At 37.7% G+C, this 10,442-nt stretch overlaps 2 protein-coding genes across 2 annotated transcripts; one reads left to right on the top strand and one right to left on the bottom strand.

Moving 5' to 3' along the window:
* The first annotated feature begins 234 nt into the window (after window positions 1–234).
* On the top strand, window positions 235–3,275 carry LOC110426595 (ninja-family protein AFP3-like). Its single transcript, XM_021441832.2, is given in 5 exon segments — window positions 235–1,086; window positions 2,725–2,912; window positions 2,914–2,972; window positions 2,974–3,003; window positions 3,005–3,275. Coding segments are annotated over 5 exon segments (1,056 nt in total). The 5' UTR covers window positions 235–437; the 3' UTR covers window positions 3,135–3,275.
* A 1,417-nt stretch (window positions 3,276–4,692) lies between these two features.
* On the bottom strand, window positions 4,693–8,671 carry RPK2 (receptor-like protein kinase 2). The gene has a single exon (XM_021441831.1). The coding sequence runs from the start codon at window positions 8,372–8,374 to the stop codon at window positions 4,979–4,981; it is 3,396 nt and encodes a 1,131-aa protein (XP_021297506.1). The 5' UTR covers window positions 8,375–8,671; the 3' UTR covers window positions 4,693–4,978.
* Window positions 8,672–10,442: the final 1,771 nt, after the last annotated feature.

The following is a 10,442-nucleotide window of genomic DNA, read 5'->3' as shown; positions in this document are numbered from 1 at the left end:
GTTTAAAGAACCAACGGCGTGGCGACAGCTAGTTGGAAGTCACCTCGGAATCTGAGGTTTTTTTTTTGTTTCTTATTATTTTTTTTTGTTCTTTTTAAACAAGAACACGTGGGGTCTTCTCCTTTCTGTGGGGTGCTCTTCATGTCTGCCACGTGTATCCTTTGCATGACTCCCATTTTTCTTCAAGGGCATTCTTGTCATTCACCCCAATTATTTTCCCCTTCCTTTTCCATCCTCCGTTTGCTCTTCATTTTCCATCATTTTCCTTTAGAATCTCTTTTCTCTATGTCCTTTTTTCTCTGGTTTTTGGAATGAAAGAGAAAAATGGGAACTCTGAGGTTTGTGTGGGGGTCAAGATTATATGCTTATAATTTCATGTTTTATAAAATTTAATCAAATCTTCTTTGATTTTCTTTTTCAAATTTGGTTTGTTCTCAATGGCAAAAGCTGAGGAAATTGGAAAGAAAGAAACCCAACAAAACATTTCCATGCAACTGGCCAATCTTCCAAGAGATCTACTTCAAAGGCTCATGTCGTCAAGCAACCGTTTTTCTCACAAAAGTCATGTAGAAGAGGAAAATGGTGAAGAAGAAGAAGAGATTGAGTTGAGCTTGGGGCTTTCGTTGAATGGTCGTTTTGGGGTCGACCCTAGAGCTAAAAAACTCACTAGATCATCTTCAATACCAGATTTCATCAACAACTCAACGAGAAAGGACACTAATGAATCTTCTTCTTCTTCTATGTTCCCCATGGCTTGTGGTTCCCTTGTGAGGACATGTTCCTTGCCTACAGAGACAGAGGAAGAGTGGAGGAAAAGGAAGGAGCTGCAAAGTCTAAGGAGAATGGAAGCTAAAAGAAAGAGATCAGAGAAACAGAAGAATTTGAAAGCTGTAAGGGATAGGAATAGAGCTGGTTTTGGCGAAGAGAATTGTGCAGAAGATAAGAGAGAAGAGGCTGGTAATGGAGCTAGTTGGGTGAATGGTAGTAGAGGACCTTGTGAAGGAGTAGCTGCTTCACAGGGCTCAATCGGATCTCAAGGAAGTGTTTCCTCGGGGATATCAGAACTTGATAGCCAATCAGCTCAAGGTACCAAAATACAAACCAACGCCCCGGTTTTATTCCTCATAAAAACTTCTTTTTGATGATATGTATGGAAGTGTGGGGGTGAATTTACTCATGCTTTATTCCTCCTCCTTGATTGATGTCAGTTTTACTCATATTCATGTCTAAATTTTTTGCTATTTGATCTTGACAATGGTCAGGCTATTATTTGTTTTGTCTTTCCTTTTTTCTTTCCTCTAATTGTTAAAAGGCAGCAGAACTGAGATTCAGTTGACATCTTAAGCTAGAAAACTCTTAATCATGTTGATTTGTATTTCTTCTCAGTATTTTACTACCTCTTTTAGGCTTGATTAAGGTGACATGTCCAAATTTTATTTAGGTGTAAGTCATTTGGCTTGGCTGGTGGTTCATGTGATCTGTGACTCTTTATATAGATGGATTGCGGCCAAAACATGATGTAAAGCCTAGAAGTTACTGGGACCTAGGTTTTTGTCCTTGGATTTGTGGAGGATCTCTTCTCTTTTTTGAATAATAAAAAATGTTTTTGATATTATTTAAGACCTTTGATTGTCGATGTTGCTAGCCCGGTAGTCAGATAATGAATCTGTAACCGTGATCCCTGAAAGGCTTCTTTTAGCTGCTTCTTCTCCTTTAGTGACTAATCATCTTGGGTTACTGTTATGTTATAGTTGTGCTCTAGTTGGACTAAGGAATCCTAGTTTTTACCTACCATCCAAGGATAAACAATGGAAATTGAGGTTAGGACATTAATCTTAATTGTACTATTGTCCTGAGATTCAAATTAAAACCAAGTGAAAAATAATGTAATAAGTAGTAGTATTCTATTATTATCTTTATATTGATGCATAGTTTTAGCAAACAAGGGTTTGTAGCTTTAGGCTAGAGTTTGAAGTTTGTGGATATTACGAGAGGATATGTTTCCTTCCCTTTAGGTGAAAAATTGACTTCATGTTGAGGTTTGAACAAAAAGGAAGTTGTGGTTTCGGATAATGGTATAGGTGATAAAGGAACTACTTAGTGCACCTGGCTTTGTTTGTATCACCTTTTGACTTTCAATGCATGAAGTCATGCAAACTATATTCCATGAAGTGGAGGCATTATTTACAATTCCTAGTCTACCTCCTCAGGTTCGACCTCATTACTAAAATTCATGGTTTCTTAGAACTTTTTGATAGCTTAAAGAGGAAATTTGGCATGAAAGAGTGAGACTGGAGAATCAGAACTGATTCTCATATTCTGTGAAATGAAGGCATGATTCACAATTATCGTAGCTCAATGCTTATTTCTTCTGCAAAGGCCCCTGGATACCGTCAACAATATTTTCTTGTTGACCGAATGAAATGTGATCGTCTCATTAGAAAATTATTTTTGGTATTTCTGTGCTATGGAGCCTATGAAGAGGGAGAAATGCAGGGAGCAGGTTATTTATGCTATGCATCTACCTCTAGTAAATTGCTGATGAGTGATACTATTTCTTTTAGTTACCTTTTTCAATGCCTTAAGCTTACTGAGGATATGATCTTGAAAGTATAGTGGCAATATGACCCTTTGTAGTGACAACATGGCATAGTTTGTTCTTTTTGGTTGTTATCTTAAGCTTACATTGGCTTGAGCTCATATGTATCTTGCATTAAATTACAGGAACTAACAAATGTGCCGAAGCAAGAAGCCCTGCTAGTGAGCAATCTGCAGCAGAAACTGAGCAGAAACCGATGATCATCCCTGGAAGAATCTTGAGTGAGAAATCAGAAAAGTTAGCTGGAGTTGCGACAGAGAATAAACCTAGTCAACCAGCAGTAGTGGAAAAGAGGTTTAAGGAAGTGGTGAGGAAACATTTTGGAGGATATGCCTTGTGTGTCAACAACAGGAGATGGCCCAATGGGAAACGAATAGAGGCTTTCTTTACAGATATAGGAAGGTGGGAGGTGAGAATAGTGTGCGTTTGCCATGGCAGCTTCCTCTCCCCAGCCGAGTTTGTGAAGCATGCTGGTGGCGGTGATGTAGCACACCCACTAAAGCATATAGTTGTTAACCCTTCGTTCCTTTTCTAATGCAAATCCATGAAAAGGAGGAATGCAGAGAAAAGGTTGACGAATTTTCAGCTTTATTGATTTCAGAATCTCTTTTCTTTTATTCTGGACTAGGCTATTATTAACGTGTTAAGTAAATGAAGCTTCGCTTTGGAAAATTAAGATGGATGCATCATTTTCTTCTCAAGACATCTGAAGCTTCCAATAGCATCACATGCTCAGTGAAAGGAATCCTCGGATCTCCTTCATGGGACATCAGAATGAGCAAAGTCATCCATGGAAAGAGGATGGATTTTGCCAAATTATTAATTGAATTTTTTGAAAGGAAGAAAGAAAAATGGAATGTTTCAAATCCATTCACGAGTTGAAGGAACAACCATTTAAAGGAGTGTCTCAGAAATACAACTGAAAATGGGAATGATGTGATGGGTGTGCTGCTGAATTTGATTGCTCCATCTCGTTGCACTATGCCGTGATGCCATTATGTAACACAGAATTCTCACAAAACAAATCCCGAGCTTCATATTCCCATAAAATATCTGGGTTTTGTCTTAATAAGGTGATGGGTTTCAAAGTCTTTTTAATGTAGTGATTGCATTCGGGAGTCTATCCTGGAACTGAGACCCTATAGCCTCGTTGGAATCTCAGCTGTAAGAGACCCAGCTTTCGCTTAAAGCAAGCACTTCTCAGCCTTTGCGTTGCATCGGGTCATTACAAGGAATTGGAATTGGGCATGTTCTCTCGACTGATACATCCACAAGCAAATGAAAAAGAAAATTTACCCAGCTTTCGCTTAAAGCAAGCACTTCTCAGCCTTTGCGTTGCATCGGGTCATTCCAAGGAATTGGAATTGGGCATGTTCTCTCGACTGATACATCCACAAGCAAATGAAAAAGAAAATTTGCCCATCAAACCCAACGTAAGACACGGGAAACAAACGAAATGGGAGAAAAAATCTGTCTCATTTCGTGCTTGGGGCAATTACTGTTGTTGGAAAAGTATAAAATAAGTTTCAAAAACAGTGTCAGGATTCTTCATTAGATATATAGGTTAATGGAATAGCATCATCCACTATAATCTCTCTATCTGGAATATGTTTGCAACAGGGATTTCGTTCTTAATCTTGGGTCAGTAAGGCATCAGAAGTTTGCTTGCTTATCTCACAGATCATTCCGATGCTATAGTCTGCGGATGCAAAAGGCCTACTATTTTGCGCTTTGGGAGCGGAATAATATCACTTAGTACTTCAATCATGATACAAAATTAAGAATGAATCAGGTTGCCTTCTGCAATCCTGTTAATAATGGAACAATCGTTCTGCTTGAGAAATTTTCATTGCTGATGGCGGTGCGAGTCTGTCTGTCTTCAATTGATTTCATAAAGAACATGTAAACCGGACTAGACATCTCATTTTAGTTTTTAGATAGGCCACATTACTTGAGAAGGGCAACTTTGAATTTCTAAGATGCTAACACTTGCTCATAATGGAAATTTTCCAGCCAATAGTCTCCCACCCTGTTCAGCACCACTTGCCTTGTAGATTTGCAGAAAGGATGCTTCAAATAGATTAAACTAAAAATAGGCAGGAAAACTATTCTATTGTTTTATTAGACATCACATGAAAACTCAGATACACGTGTACAACTTGGATAAAAAAAAATATCTGCATTCTTCTGCAGAGTCAGCAGTAAACCCCTATCCGAGAAATAGCATCAGAAAATTAGGGGCAAAACTGTATTACAATTTACAAGTGGAAATAACTACAGCTTAGAACTCTACCTGAGGCCAGCCCGCAACAATGGCCAAGCGTAGGGGGCTACCCTCCTACAATTACTATGTTAATCAACAGAAGCTTTATCAGGCTACTAACATGATGGTGGCTGAAGCTGCTTCAGCCGTCTTACAACTTGTTTCATTGTGGGTCTGGTAGAAAGAGAATCAACAGTACACACAACTGCCAAGTGTAGAACTTCTACCAAGTCATCCTGGGGACCTGCATCCCATAACCCTGCAGTGAAGAACTCCTTGGCCTGGCCTTGTCGCAATAGCATGGAAGACCATTGAACAATGTTGAAACCATTTCCATACGGAGAAAACGAGGGATCTAAGGCTTTCTTATCTGAGAGCAACTCAAGAAGCACCACCCCATAACTGTAAACATCAGCCTTATCAGATACACGGCAAGTCATTGCATACTCCGGAGCAACATACCCAAAAGTTCCATGTACACCTGTGGTAGCATGGGTTTCTGAAGTTCCCAAAAGTCTGGCCAAACCAAAGTCTGATAAATAAGCAGTATACTCATCATCCAACAGGATATTACTGGGCTTGACGTCACGATGGAGAATTCGGGGGACACATTCATCATGTAGGTAGGCTAGAGCACGGGCTATGTCCAAAGCAATTTTGTAAAGTACCCTCCAGTCCACAGCTCTAGTGGACCTCTCCTGAATAAACTTCTCCAAGTTACCACCTGGCAAATAATTGTATACAAGGAATGTCTCCGTTTCACTGGCATGATAACCAATTAAAGTAACAAGATTTGGGTGGCGCAACCTCCCAAGAATTTTTATTTCGGCATCAAAGTGTTGAAAACCTTGCAACCGGCCAATTGCCAGCCGCTTTATTGCCACTAAAACTCCAGGAGGGATCTCGGCTTTATAAGTTGACCCATAACCTCCATTCCCAATACAGTTGCTAGCCTTGAAATTCCCTGTGGCCCGCACAACACTGTCAAATGTCAATGGGACCCCAATGTCTGAGAAAATTGTTACTTCTTTTTTTGTGGTGCTGATAATTTTGGATTTTGAATTCCACTTCCTGGTGTGGAGGAATAAGATAACAAGTGCTAGAAGAACAGAAAGAATGGCTGAAGCAGATGTTATTGATGCTATCTCGATCGAGTTAAAACCATTATTTCCAGTCCTTTGGGCTGCAGATCCTGGTGGTGATGCAGCATAATTTTGTGAATCACCAGCTCTTGCTTGATCTGAAGATGGCATTAAGGAGTACGCATGGCAAGGCTGTAGAAGAGGGTTTCCAAGAAGACTGCTGCATTTCATCAAATTATTACTTGATGGCAATGGCCCAGACAAGTTATTGAAGGACACATTGAACGCAGAGAGCATGGTCACATTTGCCAAACCAGAGGGAATTTGCCCAGAAAGTTTGTTGTTATTGAGCAGAAGAACAGCCAGGTTTCTCAAATTGACCAGACCTTCAGGAATTTCACCAGAAAGAGAATTTGAAGACAGGTCCAGCACTTCTAAAGATTGCAGTAGCCCAAAGCTGGAAGGAATAGATCCAGTCAGATTGTTACCAGCCAAAGAAATATACCTGAGATCCTTCAACTGCCCAAAGCTGCTTGGAATCTGGTCTTGTAAAAGGTTTGAGCTCAAATTAAGAGAAACAAGTGAAACCAAGTCTCCAACGCTAGGGGGAATGGGCCCAGTTATTTCATTCGCAGAAACATCCAGAAATTTGAGAGACCTGCAAATCTTACTGATTTCAGCTGGAATCTGACCAGACATTCTGTTGTAGCTAATATTAACAAACAGTGCATCCAATGTGTTGCAGTTTTCAAACAAGTTCCCAGGAAATGGTCCAGTGAGTAAGTTTTCTCCAGCATAAAATGCATAAGAAATCTGTTTCCCTTGTCTTCGCGGTACGATTGGCATTGACAAAACACTGCCAGTAAAGTTGTTACCTCCAAAGTTATGAAACACAGCAGGAGCCGCATCTCCTCCAAAAAATTCAATAGATGTTCCAACCTGAGTTTTACTTGCCAAAAATGATAAATATGCAGATGTTGGGTTGAAGGGTTCAAAGGAATACGAATCTGAGGTAAGAACATCAGGGCATCCACGGTTGTAGAATCTAGGGATTGAACCTGACAAGGAATTTTCACTAATGTCAAACACACTCATACAAGGAACTGCAAGTTCCTCACTAAGCTCTCCAGTAAGGCGCTTATTTGAGCTTAAGTCAAGGTACCGCAGCTTCTTGCAGAGACTAAGACCAATAGGAATTTCCCCTGCAAAAAAATTCTGAGCCAAATTTACCATCTCCAAGTTATCACAAGCGCCCCAATCACTTGGCAAGTTGCCCTCAAGTGTTGCCCTTGGAGCCCATAATACCCTCAGCTTCAAAAGCTTTGTAATTTCATCAGGAATTCCACCTTGATAAAAATTAAAATCATCATTTACAGAACTTGGATCCCCTTTAGCCATAGCAAGATCATCATACGGATTGAACATATTTGAAAGCACAAGCACAGTCAATCCAGAACAATTCCCAATCTCAACAGGTATTGGACCACTCAAACTATTCCTCGAAACATCCAACACTTCAAGATTCTGAAGCTGGCCAATTTCACGCGGAATCCCTTCTTCCAACAAATTTGTATACAACAACAACGACCTCAACTGACTACACTTCCCCAAACTAGCAGGTATCTGGCCAACTAAGTAATTCCCCGACAAATCCAAATGCTCAAGCTTACAACCTTCACCAATATCAGCTGGCAGTGAACCACCAAGCCACGTAAATGACAAGTAAACACCTCTAAACCTTCCAACAAATCCAGGAATGGTTCCATTCACAAGATTACCGGCCAAATTCAGTATCTCCATTTGTTCCAAACTCGAAAGCCAACTTGGTATCTCTCCACTTATATTATTAAAACCCAAATTAAGAACTCGCAAATTCTTTAACTCAGAAACGCCAGCAGGCAATGACCCAGATAACAAATTGTTCTCTAAATCAAGCACCTCCAAGTTTTCCAAACCCCAAATTTCAGTAGGAATTTCACCTCCAAATCCATTAAAAGGAAGTGAGAGAATTCTAAGTTCACTCAATTTTCCAATCGAAGGTAACAACTTTCCAAACAAACTCCCATTACTTCCCGCACAATTCCTTCGAATACCAAATCCATAAAATGGAAACAAACTATAATCAGAACAAGAAAACGAAACAGAAGCATCTGTATTGTTGAAATTACCTTTTTGCCCTTTTCCAAAACCAGTTATGTTAAGAGACAAAACACTGGAGTTGTTGTCACATGAAACACCAGACCATGAACAGTGATGGGAAGTGTCAGTCCAAGTAGACAAAAGCCCTGAAGGATCGGAGACAGACTTCTTAAACTCAAGAAGAACAGCTTTGTCTGAAGAATTATCACCCAAAACGACACAGTTTAATACATAGAAGAAGAGTAAGAAAAATGGCTGCCACTTGACAACTGAAGCTGAAAAAGAACCCATTCTTTTGGATACCCCTTTCAAAGGGTACTCTAGAAACACTTCCTTTTTGGTTCCTTCTATCAGAATTTGAAGATTGCAAATCTGGGTTTTTCTTCTTCTTTATTCTGGTTTGGGGTTTTTTTCTTTGTAAACCCTAACCCTAAATTTTAGGCTGTTCGGAGAAGGAGGGAGAGGGAGGAAAAAAAAAGAAATAAAATGAGAGAGAGAATTCAACAATGAAAGACGCGTTTTACTTCCCTTTTTGTTCTTCTTTCGTCTTTCTCTGTTTTTTGTTTTTTAGAACTTTCTCTCTGTTTCGGTTTATGGGGAAATTACGGAAAAGGTATGGAAAGTTTCGTTTATTTATGAGAATCTCCGGAATGTTTAACCTATATTTTTAATTGAGTCCTGATTGATCGGCTTTTACTACCTCTTATGGTATATATATTGCTATTTCCATTTTCAAGACATACATATTCCAGGGCTGATCTTAACGAGTACATTTCAAATTTGATTTGATTGGCATTTCGTACGGAGAATTTTGGTATATTTGCAAACCGCAGTGTAAGTAGGCACCCTAAAGTTGCTTTAATGACTTTCTTTATTTAATTTAATCACATCTTTTTTCACCATTTTTTTTTAGAAAAAAAGGAAATTGATTAATCAACAACCCAAATAATGTAACCATCTCTAGTGTGAAAATAGTGTTAATATTTTCTTGTTAGCCTACATGTGCTTGGTGGTACAACATATGGTAGGTAAGGTAAACCCTTCGTTTTATTGCTCAAAAGAAAGACCCAAAAAAAAAAACCCTTCCATTTCATCTATTCTTTATTTCTTTTAGTAGAATACAATTCTACTCATCTAATCTAACATAATTTAAATTTTTTTAATTCACAAAATAAATTATCAACAAATAAAATTTTAAAACTATATATATGTATCCGGATAATGAATAATATGCAAACTATTCTTTTTAATATGTAATTAAAGTTTACATTACATCTTGTGTTATATGATATGAAGTGAAGGATAATTTCATTTGGATTCATAAATCTCCTCTTCTGGCACAAGGAAGTTGACCTGTTTTATGGGCCTTTTCGAAATAGAACAAAAAGTTTATGGTTTGTTACAAAATACTTGTAACGAATTTTCTTTTTTTTTTTTTTGGAATTTCCAACTCTCTTGTCTTTTTCTAATAAAATTTTTTTCCTTCCTTTTAAAAATAGGTTGGGACATTTACGGTTGCCGTTTTTAAGAGTAAGAAACATGGGGTCCACTCAACATATCATTACGCAGGAAGCGGGTGATGCTGTCCCACAAACCGGTCAATAAATGCATCAGCACCGTCAATTCAAGGGCTTAATGGTAGTTAGGACTTTCGCCTCTCATTTATTTCTTTGATCTGATAGGGTTAAAAATACATGCTTTAAAACTTTAGATTTCACACGTGGAATTGGATAAAGGATTCCACGTGGGGCACCATTCCAGAAGCTAAGGTGGGGCCCAATTTTTTTTTTGTGGGGGCTTTAAAAAACCTTTTTGGGATTTTCATTTAATTTTATAGGGTTTATGAGGTCCAGATCAGTAGCGGTCCCCCACAAAAAGCCTATGGAATATTTTGGTTTTAAGGGCTTTTAAATCAATGAATGAAATCAGTAAATGCAAAGTGCTTTTTGTTTTATATTCTTAAAACTCCGTTTCATAAAAAGCATAATATAATTTTTTTAAAAATTTTAATTATTTAAAAAATTTAATATATATTTTTTATTATATTTAATTAAATTTTTATATTTTTATTTTTTAAATTAAATAAATTTTTATGACTAACAATTAATTAATTATCTATAACCTTACATGTCATTTTTATGTTAAGTAGTATTGAGGTAATATATTGGCATAATATTAAAAATACTAATACAACACGTTAATATGAAATGATGATATGATCATATAATAATTTCAAATAAAATTTAAAAAAATTTTCAAAATACATAAAAAGTACACTTTGATCTTTTTTTATTTTGAAATGATATTTTTTTATCCTTTAACTATTAATACCGTTGGTCAACACTTAAAAAAATTATAT

This window comes from Theobroma umbraticum, unplaced genomic scaffold (assembly GCF_002168275.2).
Source record: "Theobroma umbraticum cultivar Fairchild unplaced genomic scaffold, ASM216827v3 scaffold_12.0, whole genome shotgun sequence".
NCBI lineage: Eukaryota > Viridiplantae > Streptophyta > Magnoliopsida > Malvales > Malvaceae > Theobroma > Theobroma umbraticum.
The sequence above is the reverse complement of the archived record's forward strand: the minus strand, read 5'-3'. Positions and strand labels throughout refer to the sequence as shown.